This window comes from Panthera pardus, unplaced genomic scaffold (genome assembly GCF_024362965.1).
Source record: "Panthera pardus isolate Hobbes unplaced genomic scaffold, ASM2436296v1 HiC_scaffold_13, whole genome shotgun sequence".
In the NCBI taxonomy this organism is placed as follows: domain Eukaryota; kingdom Metazoa; phylum Chordata; class Mammalia; order Carnivora; family Felidae; genus Panthera; species Panthera pardus.
In genome coordinates this window covers 145,636,764-145,659,814 of record NW_026526688.1, presented here as the reverse complement: position 1 = coordinate 145,659,814, position 23,051 = coordinate 145,636,764, and the positions used below count along the sequence as shown (strand labels likewise).

Sequence of the window (23,051 nt, the reverse complement as noted above, 5' to 3'; positions counted from 1 at the left end):
GGTTACTTTTTTACTAATAGTGTCAAAGAATAATATAAAAACTTGATCTTCCTCAGTTACATCACTTTCTTTTGTGAATGTGATTTCTAAAAAAAAAAAAAAGAAAATGAAACAGTTAAAACTTACAGGTTTTGTTATTTTCTTGTTCTTTTTGACTGAATCCCTAACCCTGTCCACAAAGCCTCAAGATGTAGGTAAGAAATTTACTTGTATCTTAGCTAAGGAATAACTAGTTGGGATAATTTCTTATTTTCTTACCTTGTTTCATTTCCATTTAATTTTTCACCCCCCCCCCCCCCGCCATGAGTTTATATATACTGGTCAGATATCCTGAACTAACCTTCCCAGATTTTGTATTTTTGTGGCCATATTACCCAACTTTTAGACAGAGATGGTACTTATCACACTCGGGAAATGGACACCAGCTTTATGGCAGTATAGAAAGTGTTGCTGAAATATGTAATTTGGATTTGAAAATATTAGTATTGCTTGAAAACGTGTATCATGTATGTTAAAAGTGGAACATCAAGTATGAATTGGGATTTTTCAATAATCTTTGGGTGTCCAACATATCTCCCAACTAGGTGATAAACACCTTTAGGGCATGCAGAACACAGCTTCTTCCAACTAACTGTATAGTTTATAAATATCCTCAAGTCTGTACATACCCGTAAACCTGGCCAACAGTGTCAGTTTGCAGGGAAGGGTGACATACTTTTTCTCCCCAAAGGGGAAACATTTTGAACTTCATTTCTTTAGAAAATGTGTCTTTTTAAATCCCTGGGGCAAGGAGAAAGGACTTTTTTGTAACTTGCACAAGGGTGCCATAAGCATTGCATTGGCCCTGAAAAATGTGGATTGTGTCTTACTTTCGTCCCCCCTACATACTGTAGGGGGGGACGAGACCAGTCACAGGATTGAAGAATGGTCATTCCTGAGTTCGTCTCCTTTGCTCTTTTTAAAGACTTCTTCAAAAATCCTGTTGATTTCTGTCTCTTCAATATCTTCTTCAATATCTTTTGCATCGACGTTTTCTTTTGCATTTCCATTATTCTTAACAAAATTCATGTCTTGCTAATTTCTCAATAGAACAATTACAAAAGTTTTTAACGGGCTCCTGGGTCTTGCTTTTTGTGTGTTGTATCCATTCATTCTTCCATCCATCTAATTTACAAATAGTTCTTGTCACTTTCTATTTGTCAGGTACTGTGTCTATTTCTAATTCTCTGAACATTATATATACTACTACATGGCTCGTATGTCTTAACATATAGAAATGATCATATTAAGCGATACTTCATTGTGGTTTTGATTTGCATTTCCCTGATGATTAGTGATGTTGAACTTCTTTTTGTATGTCTGTTGGCCACTTGTATGTCTTCTTTCCAAAAATGTCTATTCAGATCCTCTTCCCTTTTTTTTTTTTACTTGGATTGAGTTTTGTTTGTTTGTTTGCTTTTTGGTATTGAGTTGTATAAGTTCTTTATATATTTTGGATAGTAACTCCTTACTGAATATAATATTTGCAAATATTTTCTCCCGTTCAGTAAGTTGCTATTTATCTTATTGATGGTTTGTGTCTCTGTGGGTCTTTGGTGGTTGCATATAAATTAGACAAAAAATAACAAGTGTTGGTGAGGATGTGGAGAAAAATGAACACTTGTGCACTGTTGGTGGGAATATAAAATGGTGCAGCCACTGTGGAAAACAGTATGGGGGTTCCTCAAAAAATTAAAACTAGAAGTGCCGTGAACCAGTAATGCCTCTACTGGGTATTTACCCAATGAAAATGACAACAATTATTTGAAGGATATGTACCCCTATGTTTATTGCAGCATTATTTGCAATAGCCAACATATAAAAGCAATCCAAGTGTCCATCAATAAATGAATGTATAAAGAAGATGTGGTATAAATACATACAACAGAATGTCACTCAGCCATAAAAAAAATTAATAAGATCTCGCCATTTGTGACAGCATGGGTGGACCCAGAGGGTATTATGCTTTGTAAAATTAGTCAGACTGAGAAAGACAAATACCATATGATTTCACTTATATGTAGAATCTAAAATAGAAAACAAACAAACAAGCAGAAAACCCAGACCCTAAATACAGAAAACAAACTGGTGGTTGTCAAAGGGAAGGTGGGTGAAATAAATAAATGGGATTAAGAAGTGCAAACTTCCAGTTATAAAGTAAATAAATACGTCATGGAGATGACAAGCACAACATAAGGAATACAGTCACTAATATTGCAATAATGTTTTATGGGTGACAGATGGTGACTACATTTATTGTGGTAAACGTTGAGTAGTATATAGAATTGTCTAATCAGTATGCTGTACAACTGAAATGAATACAGCACTGTATGTTAATTATACCTCAATTTAAAAAAAGAATAATCACATTACTATTCTATATAAACATTTTTAATGGATCTTCACAGCTTCTAATTGAAGCCCAAACTCCTAGGCTTTATATGCAAGACCTCCAAAATATGGATCCAAGTCCTTTCTATCATAGTTTTTGTTCTTTATGACCCACTCTTTCATGAAAGTAAATTAATTTACTTTCCCCACATATATCTCAAAATCTCTTATCTTTGTAATTTTACTCATCATTTTCTCCACACAGAGAGAAGAGCGTCCTCATTTCACTGCTATGTGCATTTTTTCAGACTCAACTCATATGCCACTCTTCCTATAATCCTTTTCTGGTTTCTCACCCAGGGATCATAAAGCATTCTTGTCATATACTTACCCACATTACTTTAGAATATCATGTACATTCTAAACTGGATTATAGTCATGTTCGTAAGTCACGTGCACAGTGAGTACTTAGAAACCTGAGGTCCAGGGGAGATGTCTTAATTATTACTGATTGCCTCATAGTGTCCAGCACAATACCTTGCAAAAGTAAGGACTCTATAAAAATAGGCTATGTGGACAAATGTAAGTGTGTTCCTTGGGAGGGAATCGATGATTTTAGATTGGTCCAGAGATGATCTAAATATCTGTGTCTTGCTAGCATTATAAACTATATTAACTACTAGCACACTATGATATCTTTTGTTAGGCCCTGTGGAAGCATTACATCACATATCATTTAACCTTCATATGACTCTTCTAAGAAGTCATACATGATAGATACTTAGCATGGACATGGTGCTTGGATTTGGCATTTGTGGCTGAGGAGCTGTCAATGGCAAATCCGAAGGCTGGACCCAGATTTGAAATTATGTCAAGTCAATTCAACTTAATGGATATGTCTGGAGTACGTAGTAAGCTGTGATAAAGATCTCATATTTGGTTCATATGACTTTTCTCCTTCTTGTGAAGTATGCCAAATTATTTTCTACAATGAGTTTTCCCTTTTATACTTTATAAATTTAGATATCATGCAATTATTTGGTGGGAAAATGTTTAAATACCAGGATACATAATAACCTAAATATTGTTGCTTTTCAGATGATGTCAGTATTACTAAGAAATTTATAGAGGAGAATGTTGGATATATGTGAGTTTCTCTAAACTATTTTTTAAAATTTTATTTATTTATTTTTGAGAGAGACAGAGTGGTGGGGGGGGGGTTGAGGAGGGACAGACAGAGAGGGAGACAGAGAAACCCAAGGAGGCTCTGAGTTGTCAGCACAGAACCTGATGTGGGGCTCGAACTTGCAAGTTTTGAAATCATGACCTGAGCTGAAACCAAGAGTCAAACACTTAACCGACTGAACCACCCAGGTGCCCCTCTCTAAATTATTTTTGATGATGATGGTGTTTATCATGATCTTATCTGATATATTTCAGAAATGTCAATGCTTCTCAAAAGTAATTCAATGCAATAGAAAGCCATATTTAAAAAGTAAATACAGTATTACTCACAAAATTCAGATGAGGCAATTGAATTGTCAAAAATTATAAAATTTATGGCCCTCAGACATTGATAATGTCCTGAGACTATTCAGCAAGTTAATGTTTCTACAAGTTTTTGTTGGACAGAAGTGGAGATCCTTCGGGTGATCATTGTGTACCCTGTGGACTGTTACAGCACCATCATCATATTTGCTCAATATATTCAGGAGGCCTCCTTCGAAGAAGTGGAGATGTTGGTAAAAACCATGACAGAATATAGAGATAAATGCTTGGCTGACATGACACTCCCAGAGTGTTCTGAATTAGCTGTAAGTAAATTGTCTGTATTTCTTAAACAAATAAGCCTATTTTTCAAACAGAATTTTTGGCTTGAAATATAAAAAAAAGAGATGCTCTATGCCCCATTATATTTTTAGTTTAGTTTGCCTGACTTTGGAATTTAGGATAAGGTGTTTTCCTCGCAGAGATGCAATTCTGCATTATGATGCACTTGGCTATGAGATTGCAGCCATGCCATATGTATGTAGGCAAGGGGGGCAACCAATAGTCTGACAAAGTGCACAAAAGTACAGAGGTACCCTCCTTAGCTGCCTCTTTCAATGTATGCTTTACCATCACACCCCCTTTTTCTTAGCCTCTGCCAAATAGAGTCACCATCTGCATTTCTGGAAGACTATTGCTAACAACTACTGCTAATACTTTACCGATACATTCACTCTCCGGCCCTTTCACCTTAAGAGTAAAGGAAAAAAAAAAAAGCTGTTATATAAGGGAAATGTAGGCAGCAAAGAAGGAGTAAGAGATTAAAGGGCGCCAGGATAAGACAGAGAAAGTTTCCCCAAGTGTGGGATGGCTGTCAAAGATGTGGGTAAGAATGCTTTGCTAGTAATTTGGGGAAAATTGGACTTTCCTTCGCAAAGGGTGACACTCATTACTCACTGTATTCATTGTGTCATCTCAGAAAGCTGAAAAACTTTACAATGAATAAAAGATGCCCTTTACTTTTTTGTTGTCCAGAATGATGTTTTACTGGAAAATATATGTGCTTTGGAGGGACTTCCACAAAAGCATAATTTTTCACACTGCTGCAGTAAGGTCGACTTGGAAAAAAAACTTTGTTTCTTCCATCATAAGAAAGCTGATGTAGGATTTCTGCCCCCTCTTCCTACCTTGGATCCTGAAGAGAAATGCCAGACTTATAAAAATAACAGAGAATCTTTTCTGAACAAGTAAGTTTACTTTTAGTAGAAGAATTATCTAATTGAAGAACTATTCTCAGGCAAAGTCCAATACCTCTTCCAAAGGAACATAGCTTGTTTCATTGAGGGATGAATACATTCAACATGTGTTGTGTGTCAGATTCTGTGTCCAGTGTTCACGGTATAAATATGAACAAGATATGCAACCTACTTTCAAGATTCTTTCAGTAATGATATACATTTTTCAGTGTGGCAAGTCCTAAGACAGAGTGTGTGCGTGGTGCCAATCTGCTACTGGAGGGAATAATCTGGTTTTCCTAAAGGGAAGGTGCAGCTTTTACTGAGGGTAAACATTCAATCAATGGATATCTACCAAAAATGGGTTTTCAATAGTGCAGTAATTGCAGAAGCAGAGGCCTTTTTTTCCTGGAAAGCTGGTGTGCTCATCAAAACTTAAATTATAAGTTTATTTGAACATAAGTAAATAAAATCCCCAAATCTCAAACAGAGTATACACAGGTAATTGCTCTTTGAATGTGGAAGGAAGAGCCGCTGACCATCTGGCAGCCGCAGGAAGGAAGGAAGGACAGCAGCCTTAGTTCAGTGTTCAGGATGAAAACTAACCATCACTCTGATTTTGAAGTTTGAGACTTAATTGATAAAACTTTTATTGGAGGCTAGATAATGTTGTTTTATATTGAAGGCTTACCTTCAGTTTTACAACTTGATATTCTTGTCTTTCCCTATCTTTCCATCCCTCATCTACCTTTTTTTTTCGTTTTTATTCTGTGTTTTTCCCTTTTCCTTTCCTTCTCTTTTTTTCTTTTATAGTTATATATATGAAGTTTCCAGAAGGAACCCCTTTGTTTTTGCCCCTACCCTTCTAACTGTGGCTGCTCGTTTTGAGGAGATGACTAAAACATGTTGTGAAGAACAAGACAAAGCTAACTGCTTTCGAACAAAAGTGAGCATTGCATTTATGTCATTAAAATGGTAAGGGGTGACCCCAAACTGCAGGTCCTCACTTAAAGGTAAATTATAGCAAAGGGTTGTTTATCATTTATCAGTCATTTCCTTGCCACTTCCACTGGTTTTTCAACCCTTTGGCTACTGGCTGCTGATTTAAATTTCTTACTACTTGAGACCTTGAAAGACAATTGCCTATTTCCGGGGTCTTTCTTCTGGCATTGTCTTCCATGTAAACTGGAAGGAAGCCCTAGTGAGTGAATATCTAGGGTAAAGGTGTCATTTTATCATCTATCCTGGACATGTCCTCTTTTGACTACTTATAAAATTTAATCATCCCAATAGAGGTGGACAAGCTCACAGCACACTGCACCACTTACCTTCCCATCAAGTGTAATTCAGTCATCAGGAAGACTGGCCTAACTTTTATAATGTGCCACAAATGCATATTTCTTTTGATATATAAACTTATCAGGATAAAAATCCCATTGATTTTCTGTTTCTGAGCAAATTTTGGAAAATGTGGTTGACATGTAGTTAAGAAATAAGAGATTGGTGAGATTTTGCTTTTGCTTCAATAGAATCTTCTCTTTTTCCTTCAGGCAGAACCTGTCATACAATATTTAAAAGCATCATCTTCTTTTCAAAAAAATGTCTGTGGGGCACTTATAAAATTTGGATTGCAAGTCTTAGAATTTATGTGAGTTTTACAATATGTATCTTGTCTTTACTTATATTTTCTCCTCTGTGTCCCATTTTTGTGAAGTTGTTGATGGCTTTTGATTTTTACTCCTCTCCAGGAGTGTTGAGGTGGGTCTCAGTCCACATGGATAGCTCAGAACCAGGACATTAGGTCAGAATGCAAGAAGACCTGGGAGGTGGGGCGACCCCAGAGAGAAAGAAGGTTACTTCTGAGATATTCTTTGGTTAGTTGGAAATCTGAATTGGTCTGGGAGTTCCCAATCAGGGTTTTAAAGCCTTCAAGTGCTTTAGATGTGATGCGTCCATCCATCTTTGACTCTAATGACTAGGAGGCAGCCTTATAAGGATAAATTTTATCTCAAGTGCTCATCCTCACTAATTAGTAATGGTGCTGTTGCATATCTTTAGAAAAATTCTGAGATCTCAAATAGATCAGCAAGAAAGTGTTCTGTGACGGGCTATGCCTGCCATAAGCTCGCCACAGGAAGCGGTGGTCTTTACAAAATGTGTTTTGCTATATAAGTATGGAAGGGGGAATATCTCGCAGAACTTTTTATTCCAGTCCTGGTCCGGGACTCGAAATATCAGCCTCTGAGTTTCCAAGTGATCATGCAGGCTGTACAACATATACACAGCTATTTGGTAAAGATATCTGTGAAAAAACAAGGGTACTAATTCTTACTGCAGCTATTTATACTGTATCAGCAAAGAATTCTCTCTTATTTTACTTGCTGTTCAAGTTGTTTCCGTGGTTCCTCATTTTTTTTTCCAGAAATGTTGCTATACTTAGTCAAAAATTTCCTAAGATTGAATTTAAGGAACTTACCTCCCTTCTAGAAGATGTTTCTTCCAAGTACCATGGATGCTGTGAAGGGGATGCTGTGCAGTGCATCCGTGGCAGGGTAAGTATTTTCTAAAACCAAGTAAAAATAATGACTGTGGGCAGCCATTTTTAAATTCTGAAGTTGTCCTAGTTTTGTTGTGGCTACTTTACCACAATGAAATCAGAATGTTAATAAATTGTTAAGTAATAACAAAATAAATAAAACAAAAATGATATATCAACAAATAAGGTCAAGTAATTTTTTTTTTAATACATGGGATTGATTGTCGTTAGATTACTCAGCAGATTCTATTTATATGGCTAAACATCCTTGACATAAACTTTTGGAATTTAGAATTTGTGAACATTCACTCAAGGTAGACTGAAGTGTTCTTTAATATTGTGACTCTTCTACTCTTAAATACAGAAAACAAAGGGTTGATGTGGGGGGCCGGGGGGTGGGGAAGAGAGGAAAATGGATGATGGGCTTTGAGGAGGGCACTTGTTGGGATGAGCCCTGGGTGTTGTATGTAAGCAATGAACCACGGGAATCTACCCCAAAAAACCAGAGCACACTTTGCACACTGTATGTTAGCCAATTTGACAACAAATTATATATATTAAAAAAATACTTTTCAAAAAAAATATTGCAACTCTTCTTTTAGAGATATTAGAAATTAAATAGTAAAACTCAGAGAATGGAAATACCATTGTATTTTTAAGAATGGCTTCCTCTGAGTTTCCTCCAGCTATTTAGGAGAAGTATTTTCAAATAAGTGGATATGTTAATTTGAAATAACTATTACACTATTCTTCAAAGTGATTTTCTAAAAGTCTGGATTTTTAGAATATATTTACTCGTAAACATATTGACTTAGTTTAAGTTGTTCAGTAAAAGTTTAAGTGCACATAAAAGTAACACAATTTTATTAAAAATAATCCTGCCTTCTTAGTTGAAATGAGACTTTTTCTCAGTGACTTTTAATTAGTTTTACTGTTTTAAACTCACAGTGAAACTGTATGTTAATTAATTAACTTGAATTTTAAAATATAAAGATATATACACTTTGTTTCAAGCAGGGACAACAGATGTCCCAAAGAATTATTTTGCTCTTAATCAGACTCCAATTAGAAGCAATCTCACTCACTACTTAGTTTTGTATTGTTTGTTTACGGAAGTATGGGTTTTATAATATTAAATATTATATACTAAATTAGAGTATAATTTAAGAGTTTTCTGTGAAGTATGAAGCTGAAATGAAGAGATCATATTATGTCCTTAATATCCCTTTTTAAAATGCCTTCATGGAGAAATAAGAGGAATTAAATTGTAGTTTATTCAAAACAGAAGTGAATTCCAGACATTAAGAGATGTGCTGTCCAGAACTGTGATGGCTTTCAGTGAGATGTGTAGATGTTTGCAAAGATTGGCTTCCTGGTTCCGTATGGTTTGTTGGAGACATGGTACCAACAACCCCCATTCCATATTTCAATTCATCCCAGAGCTTCATCCCATTCCTCATCCTCAATGTTTGCCAGAAGAAGGTCCTGGGCAGAAGGAGCAGCTTGAGTAAAGTCAGAGAGACCTGGAATAGCCTGGCATTTTATGGAACTCAGCCTAGTACATGTGAAGCTGGAACAGAGAGGAGGAAGAATGTGCAGGCTCACACTGGAGAGTCTGGAGAAGGGGTTAGGGACCAGATCAGTTTTAATAAACTATCCAACTTGGCAGAGCCTGGGTGGCTCAACTCTTGATTTTGGCTTAGGTCATGATCCCAGGGTCTTGGGATTGAGCCCCATGCCTGGCTCTGTGCAAAGCATGGAACCTCCTTAAGATTCTGTCTCTCTTTCTTTTCCTCTGCCTCTCTTCCCTGCTTATGCACTCTCTTTCTCTCAAATTAAAAAATAAAAAGCGATTGTCCAACTAATGTGTAAGTAAGAAAACTTCACCTTCTCTCTTATTCTCACAATTTCATGTAGGGGTCATAATCGGGATAAAGAGGAGAGACAGTAAGGTTTTCTGTTTTGTACACTATTTGATAATTTGAACAGTTTCCAATTAGTAATAACCATAACCATAGGAAAATGATAACAATGAGTAGGAAAGCTTCTTATGTTTGAGAAGTCTTTATCTGGTAGTTGCTACAGTAGTTCATCTACTTACCATTTTTTCATTCGCCTTTTAAATATTTATTGAGTTTCTACTTTGTGTTGGCAATATAGTTTCAGGCCACGAGGGAAGAAAGACATCTAGTATTATAGATATTATAGTCGCATGTCTTTGGTGGCCTTCATTGAAACACAGGTGAACTCTTATGGGAAAGAAACATTTAGAATTTAAAATGCCAATATATCACACGAATAAGAGTAAAGTATTTTAAAGATTAATATTTAACAATAAAATGTAAATGTACAACGGAGTCTATTTTCATAATTATCATTTAAAATCTTGAGAAATAAAATTTGCGGGGCGCCTGGGTGGCTCAGTCGGTTGGGCGGCCGACTTCGGCTCAGGTCATGATCTCGTGGTCCGCGGTTTGGAGCCCCACGTCAGGCTCTGTGCTGACGGCTCAGAGCCTGGAGCCTGTTTCGGATTCTGTGTCTCCCTCTCTCTCTGACCCTCCCCCGTTCATGCTCTGTCTCTCTCTGTCTCAAAAATAAATAAACGTTAAAAAAAAAAATTAAAAAAAAATTTGCATTCATATGAAAGCTTCACGTGCGCTAAATGAATACAAAATTTAAGTAAATATTATTATCAAATTATCTGATGGAACAACTCCAGATGTCATGCTCATGGTTGGTTTTGCATGCAACCATTTCATTGTGAAGAAAAATCCGGCCCTGAAGAAATTAGTAAAATAAATGAATTTTTCACTCTTATTTTGTACAGAGCAAAGTTATGAGCCATATTTGCTTAAAACAAGATTCCATCTCCAGCAAAATCAAAGAGTGTTGTGAAAAGAAAATACCAGAGCGTGGCGAGTGCATAATTTCTTCAAATAAAGATGACAGACCAAAGGACTTATCTCTAAGAGAAGCAAAATTTACTGAAAGCGAAAATGTGTGTGAAGAACGAGATGCTAATCAAACGAGCTTCATGGCTGAGTAACATAAGTCTATACTGAAATTTATAAGGCAAACAGAAACTTATGATTTGACCTATTTCAGCTAATTTGGGTGGGAGGAATGAGAACCATTGAAATCATTGGGCATCACATAATTTTTAAAAATCCTGGCTACAGATTACAGTATTTTCACATGATTTTAAAAAGATGCAACTGTGTTATTACAGGGATGGCTAACATTTATTGAGTGCTTGATACGTGCCAGACAATGGGCTGACTACTTTATGTAGATTATCTATTTTAATTCTCGTAGCAGTCATGTAAAACCAATACGATTACCCCCATTTTTTTTCAGACAAGTAAACTGAGGTACAGAGCAGTTAAATAACTTATTGAAGATTCATAGCTAAAAGCTGGCAGAGTAAGGATTTGACCTGAGGAGATCTGGTCTTAGAAGTTCCAGGCTGAACTGCCATGCTATACCTTTCCATAGCCGTCAAAGGGAAACTAGTGGACATGGAACCAAAGGGACTAGATTTGAGTCCTGTTGAATCACTAGAACAAGTTAACTTCTTTGTGTTTTACAACATCATATATAAAATTCATGTAAGAATATTCATTCATTCATTCTAAGTTTATTGGTAATGAAATATAATTCAGGGACTATAGTACATTAGACAGGACTTTTATCCTCGGTAAGCTTTCATCAATAGGGGATGTGATGGGGGAAGAGACAGACTTATAAATAAACGAGTGCAAGACATGCTTTTATTTTCAGTAGCACTACGTAATATGTAATGTGGGCACAGAGGAGGAAGTGGTCGATTGTACCTAAGAAACCTGGGAAGGCTCAGTAGGGAGGAGGTACTTAAAGAAATTTTGGCAATCTAGACAGAAGGGGTAGATCATGGATAAAAGTATAAGACCACTTGGTGCATTTGTGGCTTTGTGTAGGGTGGTGAGAAATTAGTAAAATTTCTCATTTGTGGTGAGAGTCGAGGGTAGCGAGAAGTATATGGGGTCAGATCACACAGGCACGCTAAGTAACAAGATGCCACTAAAGGGCTTTCACTGAAGAATAAGGAAGGACAAAATCACTTTTGTTTTTTAGAAACTTCATCTGGAATGAATCCCAGTTTGGGGCTTAGGTGGTTGGGTAAGTAGTTTTCAGATTCAATGAGATGGGAAGTATGGGTTGAAGGTTTTGTGGGAAAGAGAATATGTTTGGATCTGACCGCACTGACTTTGAGCTATCTGTAGAGTAATTAATTAGGAAGGTCACAAGACAATTTTTTTAGCATAGCTGACACACAACTTCTCATTAATTTCAAATGTACAGCATAGTGATTTGACAAGTTTATACGTTACGCTAGGTTCATCACCAAGTGCAGTTACCATCTGACCCCATATGTCACTGTTACAAGACCAGTGACTATATTCCCTATGCTGAGTTTTTTATTCCCATGACTTATTTATCCCATAACTGGAACTCTGCATCTCCCACTTCCCTTTACTTATCTTGCCCATCACCCCCCCTCAGCAGCCATCAGTTTGTTCTGTGTATTTATAGGTCTGATTCTGCTGTTTTTGTTTATTTGCTTGTTTTTAGTGTTGCTTTATTTTTTTTTCCACTCATACATGGAATCATACAGTATTTGTCTTTTGCAGTCTGACTACTTTAGCATAATACCTTCCAGGCCCATCCATATTGTCTCAAATATCATGAGACAATTTTATATGTGAACCCAGAGCTCTGGAAGATACAGATTATGGAAAACATCAAATTTTAAGTGCTTCTCATCTACTAACCAATTTAATTTTCAGAACAACCCTTTATGGTTAGAACACTTTTACCATCCTTATCTTACAGGTAAGGAGACTGAAGCACAGAAGTGAAGTAACTTGCTCCCAAGTCACACAGGTATTACGGGGTGGAGCCAGGACTCAAAGGCGAGCCGTCTGGCTCCAGACTCCTTTTCTTATAAGCACTGTGCTCTATTGCTTCTCATGAGTGTATTAACTCAAATTAAACCTAACAAAATGATAGAGGTAGTTTCACTTGTCCTGACACATGTGTTCACCAAGTGGAAGCAAGTTTTGCATCATCATCATCATCATCATCATCATCATCATCATCCAACATAGTGTTTGAGGAGAAATCACAGAGCAACAGTGAGCACGCTGAGCCAGAAACAGAGTTGTAAGGAGTAGTCTTTCTGGATGTAAACATTTGGCACAAGATCTCAATGGATCTGCCTCAAGGGTAGGCTTCTAGGAGTTTTTGTTTGCAGCATTTTGGTTGGGTGTTTTTTTAGGTGTGGTTTTATTCCTGGAGAAGGGTCCTGGCTTACATCAGATATTAAAAGGCAGGAGTCCTTGATTCTCTGAAGGTTAAACACTGTTGCTTTAGGATCTGGGAATATATTCCACAAATAAGGTTGAGAAGGTGGATGGAGAAGCAGGAGAGACTATGTCAGAAAGACCAAGATTAATCAAGGAAATCAAAGGCTGCGAAACAGAAAGAGATATAAGGAGTTGCCTGGAATTGAGAAACTTTTCTGAGGTGTTGCTCTCACAAAGCATAGAAAGCCATTTTAACTTACTTTGAATGAACAGATAAGATTTTTTTATGAAGAAGATTGTAAATAGCACAGCTGAGGTGCTTAAAGAAGGTACCCCTCTCCTGCAAAGAGAGTCAACTTGGTTTGGAAAAAGAATGAAGTAGGCATCCTATGAAATATAGGTTCAAATGTTGCACTTCCATTAATAGCAAGGTACTTACCCCATCTGAGACTTTTCCTCAGTTATAAAATAGTACTTATCTTGAGGACTTGGTGAAGTTAAACGAGAAAAGTGTTTCCAGCAGCTAGGAAGCGTTTCTTTATCTCTTATGCCCAGAGCTTGATCCAGTGCTAGCACCTACTAAGGGCTTAATAAGTGTTAGCCTCTTTCCTCTCGCTTTCCCATTTCTCCCCAAATCACACTGCCTATCCCCTCGGAGCCTCTCATTGGGGTCACGGAAACCATTGCCAATGACTTAGCGCTAGAGGGGTGTTTACTCCCATATTTGACAAGTGACAGGATGAAGTAATGGGCAAAGCTGTTTCCCAGTCTCTCACCGAGGCGGCCCTGGAGTGGGGAGCAAGCCATATTTCCACCATCTCAAGTTGGAGGTCTGAATGTATTTTCCAACAGAATTCTACCCCGCATGTATTTTCTAAAGTATTGGTGGCATGATACACTATTTCTGATGTTTTATGGATTAAATCATTTTATAATTAACTCTGAATAACTCTAATCCTTCTATTCTCTCAAGTGAAAACAGTTAGTGGAGAACATGCTACAGAAGAGAATTTTGCAAAATAGATCTCCCGTGGTCAAAATACCCTCTTAAATCACTGCCTGAGCAAACCTGAGGAAGAAGTTAGCATCTGAGAGCAGACTCAGTATTACAAGATCTGACTAGCTTAAAAGATGGCAGGATTTGGTATTTTGTTTTCTCTAAGTTCTAATGTTCAAATTATTTTACACATCACAGGTTTCTCTATGAATACTCAAGGAGACATCCGGAACTGTCTACACCAGAGCTTTTAAGAATCGCTGGCGTGTACGAGGATCTTCTGAAAGAGTGTTGTCACACAGAAAACCCTCCAGACTGTTACCGCCACGCGGTAGGTTCTACTGTTCTGGGCTCACAGAACTAAACAAAACAAAGCCAAACAACGAACACTTCAAAACTGAATCAAAGTTTTACTCTAGTTTAGGGGTAGAAATGTGCTTGACCAATCTGAGTCTACTTTAATTTTTTTTTTTTTAATGTTTATTTTTTTTTGAGAGACAGAGAGAAACAGAGCACAAGCAGGGGGAGGGGCAGAGAGAGGGAGACACAGAATCCAAAGCAGGCTCCAGGCTCTGAGCTGTCAGCAGAGAGCCTGTCGCAGGGCTTGAACTCATGAACTGTGAGATTATGACCTGAGTCGAAGTCAGACACTTAACCGACTGAGCCACCCAGGCACCCCATCTGAGTCTACTTTAAATTCAGTGAAGGACGATCATTGGGAAGATTGACATCGTGTTAGGTTTCTGCACAACCATTTGAACTACTAATTCTGGGTATTAATGCAAAAAAGATCTTCCCATTAAATATTTTACACTTATATCTTTATTTATGTATTCTGCATTTTATTAAGCCATATTGGATTTTTTTATGATTGTAAAAGTAATAAATGATTATTGACGATTATTAGGAAAATCCCCAAAGTTACAAAGACAAAATATAAAAACTGTGATACTGTCACTGAGAAATAGCTATAATTAGCATTTTCTTTCATCTTTTCTATGCAAACATGCATATATGTGTGTGCACATTTAAAAATAAGATTGGAGGGGCGCCTGGGTGGCTCAGTCGGTTAAGCTTCCGACTTCGGCTCAGGTCATGATCTCCCGGTCCGTGGGTTCGAGCCCCGCGTAGGGCTCTGTGCTGACCCTCAGAGCCTGGAGCCTGTTTGCGGATACTGTGTCTCCCTCTCTCTCTGCCCCTCCCCTGTTCACGCTCTGTCTCTCTCTGTCTTAAAAATAAACACACGCAAAAAAAAAAAAAAAAAAAAAAAAAAAAAAAATTAAAAAAAAAAAAGATTGGAATAGCACTTTCTTAAGAAATGTTTGCATCTAGGGCACCTGGGTAGCTCAGTCGTCTGAGCGTCCAACTTCAGCTCAGGTCATGATCTTGGGGTTCATGAGTTCAAGCCCCACTTGGGGATCCCTGCTGTCAGCCTGTCAGCACAGACTCTACTTCGGATCCTCTGTCCTGCTCTCTCTGCCCCTCCCCCACTTGCGCTCTCCCCAAAAAATAAATACATTTTTTAAAAAAGAAAAATATTTGTGCCTATTTTTTAGTTACTATCACAGCAAATTTGTTAGGTCATTAAACGGACTTCAAAATATACTTTATTTTAAATGATGGAATTTCATCATAGTAATTTATTCAACTGTCCTCCTACCGTGTAGTGGACGTTTTAAACATTTGACTAGGTTTTAAATTTTGTAAGTGCCCCTGAAGTGAATATATCATTTCATTCATCTTTATTAATATTTATGACTCTTGTCTTAAGTTAGATTATCGGAAGGGAAATTATTAGGTCAAAGTGTATAGACTTAAAAAAAAACGCATTTGATCCAAACGGTCAAGTTACTTTCTAGAAAGTTTTATCAGCATACAGTCCTACAACAGTGCTTGACAATACTCACTTCACCCCCTCCCCGCCAATCTCCCAAACCCTCATTGTCACCATCATTGCATATGGAAATTAACTTTGCTAGATTAAAAAAAAATAGTGACTGTGTTTTAAGCATTTATTTGATTTTTAAATGAAATTAAGTCTTTCCCATCTGATTTTAGCTATTGCAGTTATAAATTTCTTGTGAACAAGTTATTCGTGCCCATTATCCATTTTCCTGTTGAAATTAGTGTGTTTTAGTATCAATTCATAGTCATCCCTTATGTATTACAGAAACTAATTATTTGAAATTTCGAATTCGTTTCTCATTCATTTGATATGTGCTGCTTTTTTGCCTTATTTAAAAAATTGCTTCCACCTGCCATAAAAGCCACCTTACACCCATTCATATTTGAGCCATGAAACAAGAAGGCTTGACTTCCAGTCTAGCTTTGTTCCTAATGAGAAAGTCTGTTCCTGACCTTTGAATGAATGAATCATAGTGCTAGAAAATTCTGGGTTTTTTTTCATATGGAGGCACAATTTGTCCCACAGCATCCATCCACTGGTGTGTAGTTTTCTGTCTGGCCACTCAGTAGATATCCAATTTTATGCTGCACGAGATAGAGTTTGTCAAATATTTGAAGACAATTGTTGGAGTTTTAAAGTTCCAATTCTAAATGATGAAAAGGAGGGTACAAAATAAAGATAAATGTGATGTAAAATGTTCTGTAGCCACACTCACTAGCTGGGTCATTCTAAGGCAAGTCATTTGACTTCATAAGAGGCTAATTTCCTTTATGTAAAAACGAGAGCTTGCTCTGGCCAGTTGAAAGTGATAATCAGTTACGCTCATTGTCAACATAAGATCTGAATTATACTTTGTAAACTGGGAAGCTCTAAAAAATGTACATGATGACGAAAAATTTGCAGATTTCAAATTTTAGCGTAAACCATATCTGTGTTTATAGCTGAGAAGATTTCAGTACTGACACACATGGATTAAAAAAAAAACTACTCTCAATTTAGTGAGCAATGAGTGGTAATGATAGTTTGAAAATACTATGCAAATAAAAAAAGCTATTTGTCAAGTTGACATGAAGCTTGTGTTTACATTTTAGATAAAATGTTCCTGAATATGATTGTTCTTATTTTTAGGAACACAGATTCAACGAGACAACTGAGAAAAGCCTCAAGATAGTACAACGAGAATGTGAACGTTCCCAGAATTTGGGGAAAGAGGACTTGAAATACTAGTAAGTTGCTTGCTTACAAGTAGGTTGGCACTTGTGACCAGGATAAAATAAAGAGTGACACAAAGTTTTAAAAATTCAACTCAGTCTTTCAGTTATAGCAAGTTCATAAACTGGGAAAGAATAAAAACACAAAAGTCAAGAATGCATATTGAGCTGTCATAGTAAGACTTTACCAAGAATGACGCTAGAAGTTAAAGAAATGCAGGATTCTATGGGGCACCTGGGTGGCTCAGTCCATCAAGTGTCCAACTTTGGCTCAGGTCATGATCTCGCAGTTCACGGGTGTAAGTCCAGGGTTGGGCTCTGTGCTGACAGCTCAGAGCCTGGAGCCTGCTTGGGATTCTGTGTCTCCCTCTTTCTCTCTCTCTGTCTCTCCCCTGCTCACACTCTGTTTTTCTCTCTCTCTCTCAAAAATAAATAAATATTACAAAAAATTTTTTTAAAAAATACAAGATTCTAAAAAATTGATCCTGTAATACTTTAGTTTTTGCTTGGTCTTGCTTTTCTCAATCCCAAAATAGAATCTCTGGATTCTGACCTATTTGGGAGGGCAGGAGAGACAGCGAACTTCAGATTGTTACAATTTCCCAGGCAAAGATGGTTTGCCCAGAATTTGAGGCCACCTTACCAAGTTTACAGAAATAATTCTGGTTTTGCCTAACATTTTAATATTTATTTTTTTAGTGTTCTTGTTAGTATTTGTGAGCAATACACAGTTTATTCTGGATTTTCTGAATTAATTACCAGACTAATATAGTGTGCATTTAAACCAAGTATCTTCAAATCAAAACAGTTTAAAACATACGATTTCACTGTCGCTTCAGTGAAGAGAAGTCAAACTCAGCCCATTAAAGATATTAGTTTCCTTCATCTCTGATTACCCTTTCCAACATATATCTATTAAATTCTCCCTTTAAAATGTTTACTAATCATGCAGATTTCAAGCAGTATTTTACACACTAGCCAAAGTATTTGCTTCCAGGGAGCTCCTATACCCACAGGTAAGACAGGACGGGCAAATCTGAGACTTTCTGAGAATACCATGAAATTATAAGGAAGCCAAAAATGCAGAGTGTGGGAAAAGAGGGAGTAAAGAGACAGTTACCTATCATTTTATGGGAGAGCTGTGGTTCACATTGCCCTTACATTGGTTGTCCCTAGACTTGAACAGTTAGGGTTTCAAGTAGCTAGACAAGGGAAAACGGGTATTCGGTTTTGTTTAGAACCAATTAGACAACTGTTCTTTCAGCTACCTTATCAAACTCACAAAGATAGCCCCCCAGCTCTCCACTGAAGAACTGACCTTTCTTGGCAAGGAAATGGTGACAGCTTTGACCACCTGCTGCACACTGAGTGAAGAGTTTGCCTGCGTTGATAATTTGGTAAGCGTGGCACGTGTACCTAATTATTCCTAAAAAAGAAAAACAAAAGGAAGAAAAGAAATCTGCTGTACTAATTGATTTATAGCCATTAGGCTGTTATCTACCTTTCTTCATTGTTTCAACATTGTTAAGCAAGGAATGTCAAAGTTCTTTGGGGAGGCTCACTGCATCACAATCCTAAGAAGCAAGAGAATGTTTTAAATATTTTTTTGGGGTTCTCCAAATCATCTCTCTTACTTCTTCTTATTACTAATTTCTTATGTGTAATTTGTTAGGGCAAAAGGCAGGAATAATGACATTGTTTCAGAACAATATAAGCAGCTTTATAATTTTAAGTAAAGTTACAAATTCAGTCTTGCCCCACAGTGTCGGTAAGAGACTTGATGCTTCCTGCCCAATCACAACTTGGGTGTATCTCTTTAGGGTTGGGATGGAGACTACTCTGGGGAACATCCGAGGAAGAGAATAAATCTAAGGGCCACAGTGTTTGGCTGTCATTTTCAGTTGGCTGTTTTGCAGCTCTTTGTTCACAATTACAGATTTGTATATATGCTAACAAGAAATTAACCTATAGGCATTTGAATTACAATGGCTTGAAACTTTATCATAATGCGAGCTTCTACTTTGCTTCGTGTGTAATGTTATGTTTATAAGTGCATGGGTTTTTCTGAGTACAGTTAATAATCACCTTAGGACAATCTAACGATTTATCTAATCATATTTCAAAACTATTTAAGTTTTAAAGTTATATTTGAATTTCATCATTCATTGGCACAGATGGATTTAGTTCTTGGAGAGTTATGTGGAATAAATGAAAATCGGAACATCAACCCTGATGTGGACCACTGTTGCAAAACCAACTTTGCCTTCAGAAGGTCCTGCTTTGAAGGCTTGGAAGCTGATAAAGCATATGTGCCTCCATCTACCTTTCAAGGTTTATTTACCTTTCACACAGACTTATGTCAGGCTCATAAGGAGGAGCTCCAGAGAAAGAAAGACAGGTATAAGCATTCTCTTCCATTCATCTTTTCTTCAGCCTGAAGGCACATAATGTATTAATGGGAAGGTGTACTATTAATGCATATATGATTTTGGTGTTATAATCCTATTCCTTGCCTCAAAATGTCCAATCTCTCCCATTCAGAAAAACACTGGAGCATATTTATTGCCATTGCTTATAAGTCAAAACCTAGCTAGTGTTTTCTTTTGCTAGACTTGGAGTGTCTAATACACTATGATTTGCAAAGGTGAGTTAGGGCAGCCAGCATAAAAGCTCATGGGCAAGTTCATAATGAACTGGACTTTCTGGAGGGAATGGCATAGATGTTTGCCTCGAGAATCTTGCTTAATGTTTGAAAAAAGGAGAGGCCCAAAAGGGACAAGAGTGTTAGTTTTGTTTTCTCGCACAATGTTATAAATGCTAAAGAATAAAGTTTTTTCGGGGAGGGGGAAGGAATTAGGTAGTGTCTCTATCAAGTTGAGTGGAAACAGCATTCAGCTACTGAGAAAGAGGGAATGGAGGTTGTTTTGAGAACGGATTTTCTAGAAAGATCAAAAGTAATCACGTAATCTACAATTCTGTGCATAATGAAGACCTAATATATGTTTAGATTTGATATCATTTTGTTTATAATTACATAACCTTCCAAAGAATGTTACCATGAAATCCATCCCATAAGTTGAGCGGGAAAGTTTCAGAAAATCCCTTCAAAGTGGAATATCTTAACTTCTTATATTCATCCAAATCAAGACCCCCAAGACATGTGATACTGTGACAAGCATTTAGGAGAAGGAGAGCTTAAGAAAGAAATCTTTAATGAATTCTATTTGACATCTTTGGGTCACAGGTTTCTTGTCAATGTAGTGAAGCTAAAGCCTGACATTCCAGATGCGGAGCTGCGGTCATTGCTTACAGATTTCACTAATGTGGTGGTCAAGTGTTGCCAAGCAGAAGGGCCTGAAGCCTGCTTTAATGAAGAGGTAGTCCTATTTCTTTTCCATTGAAATTCAGCTGGTATTCGTGGTCAAATAAAATAAAATGGAACTCCCAATGGGACCTTGCTTCCTCTGTCTCTGAGGCCTGAGGGCACAGTTCCCGCAAGGCTAACATGCAGATGTCTCTGTGGAAGGACTTTGGCACTGTCTCCTTGGTGACAAAATGGTGTAAGAAAAGATGTCAGGAGAACCTGGGTTCTAATTCCAGTAGTCCTGGTCATGTAACTTAAACCAAACCGTAGTTCATCATCTATAAATGAGGATGGTAATAATTATCCTTGAATTTATACCATTGGCCCTTACTCTTCTGTTTTCCATCACGCATCAGCTAAACAAGACAAATAGCCAAACTGACTTGCAAAGGAAATCGTCATCAGCTCTGAAGGGAGGGGAGCAGTAGGGTATTAGTATGTGAATTCTCTCACGCGCGCACACACAACTGGCACCACTTGTGCCCTTCCTGCATCCTCAGACACGGACTCACATGCAGCTTTCGACAGCCCTCTACTTTGTCCAAATGGGTGCTTAGTCTGTGGGAATGTTGTGTGTGTGCGCGGTTCAAATCGTTAGCTTAAAAAATATGTTTAACGTAATCAGAGGTTCTCAACAGCTGGCATTTACTTGAGTGAGTGTGTACATTGAGGCCATGGAAAGGGAGGGATGCATTCACTGGCAGTTCATAAAAGGCACTTGAAGAAACGGTGTTCATTGTCTCCCTGTACAGCATGGGACAGCTTTCGTTTTTCTTTTCAAAATTCAAGGGGACATGCTTCTCCAAATTTAAATAATAATGTCTTAAATTTTTCTATGTGTTTTTGTTTCTTTTTCCCACCTCTCAGGGCCCCAAAGTGGCAGCCAAATGCTAGGCTGCTTGAGAAATACAAAGTAAAACCCGCCAAAGGTAATACCTGCTTATTTCAGTCAAATGCCAAATGTATTTGTAGCCGGTTTGGTCCACCGGGGCTTCTCCCTTCTCATGCTTCAGTGTCTATTTCTGGTTCATCCCATGTGCCTTGGACCTCAAACCCCACCTTCATCCTCTAATGTCTCTCTGGGTGTGTTTGTGGTAGCACCTTCTCTCACTGTTCAAGCTTTCTGAGTAGCCTTTCTTTTTTCTCTTCCGCCTTTTTCCCACCGCAATCTGCTGTCTGGACCAGAACAGAGAGGCGATTGAAACTCTGAATATTGACAAGAGGAGGGGTTAGGATGGGCAGACAGGGCTCAGAGAGAGAAAGAGAGAGAGAGAGAGAGAGAGAGAGAGAGAGAGAGAGAGAAGGTGGGGGACGGGCAGAGAGATAGGCAGAGAGAGAGAGGATCCCAAGCAGGCTCCACACTGTCAGTGCAGGGCCTGACGTGGGGCTCAAACTCACAAACCGTGAGATCATGACCTGAGCTGAAATCAAGAGTCTGAGGCTTACCTGACTGAGCCACCCAGACGCCCCCTCAGTAAACCCGTTCTACGAGTCTTACTGCAACAGCATGTACATAGATGCAAAGCGATATATTTGTGATTTCACAAAGATATGTAAAGGATGCCCTCTCCTCCACAGTTTATGTAAGATTCATACACAAACTTCAGGAACAAAATGATGTTCAAGTGTCGGGGAAGAGAGACCTGGACCACCACCACAGAAAGTAGGTTTGGATTTACAAGAAGCACAACACAGTTACCACACACAGTTTATTTATTTACTTATTTTAAAAAATTGTTAATGTTTGTTTATTTTTGCGAGACAGAGAGTCACAGCACGAGCAGGGTAGGGGCACAGAGAGAGGGAGACACAGACACCGAAGCAGGCCCCAGGCTCTGAGCTGTCAGCACAGAGCCCAACGCGGGGCTCGAACTCACAGACAGTGAGATCATGACCTGAGTCGAAGGTGGATGCTTAACTGCCTGAGCCACCCGGGTGCTCTACCGCGCACAGGACTTCCCATCGCCCAAGTTACACTATTTCACATTCTTGTGCCGCATAAGATGCTATTTTTTCTTCCCAGGTTGTGGGGAAAAGAGGAACACCGACTTGACCTGCTTCCTATCCGTCCTGTGGTGGATTTTACTTTCTGAGAAGAACACAGTGAAACGATTCTTCTGTAACCTTTACCTGAAATCGTGTTATTGTAGCAAGCAATAAACAACAAAATCATCAAGTTATTTCTCAAAGACTGATGTTATGTGTCAACTTGATAACAAAATTAAACAGTCAAGATTCACTCATTCCATCAGAATCTTTGGCTCAATGGTACATAGCTCCAAGGGACATGGGGCTCCAAGACAGCAATGGTGTGGACAGAATCCTCACAGATGCTGTTCTTGCTCCTACTGGGAGAGAAATGGGGAGCTGAGGGCAGGAAGCATTGCTGTTGCTGTTGCCCATACTACCAGCTGGCACTGAATGTTTTCAGTGTAGCCAACATTGTCCTGAGTACTTTTCATGCATTATCTCATTTAATGCTAACAATTCTATGCAGGAGATATCATTTTAATTCCCACTTTACAAATAGGCAACTTGAGTCTCAGGGGGATAAACGAATCTGTTCAATGTCATACAACTGGTAACTGGCAGAACCAAG

General features: G+C 38.0%; 1 protein-coding gene across 1 annotated transcript; it reads left to right on the top strand.

Moving 5' to 3' along the window:
- Positions 1–60: 60 nt before the first annotated feature.
- Positions 61–22,632, top strand: AFM (afamin). The gene is made up of 15 exons (XM_019467780.2): positions 61–194; positions 3,469–3,517; positions 4,052–4,184; positions 4,894–5,105; positions 5,907–6,039; positions 6,644–6,741; positions 7,516–7,645; positions 10,457–10,671; positions 14,170–14,302; positions 17,006–17,103; positions 18,353–18,485; positions 19,263–19,486; positions 20,333–20,465; positions 21,320–21,381; positions 22,476–22,632. Exons 1-14 carry the CDS (start codon positions 107–109, stop codon positions 21,344–21,346), a joined length of 1,806 nt encoding a protein of 601 aa, XP_019323325.1. The 5' UTR covers positions 61–106; the 3' UTR covers positions 21,347–21,381; positions 22,476–22,632.
- Positions 22,633–23,051: the final 419 nt, after the last annotated feature.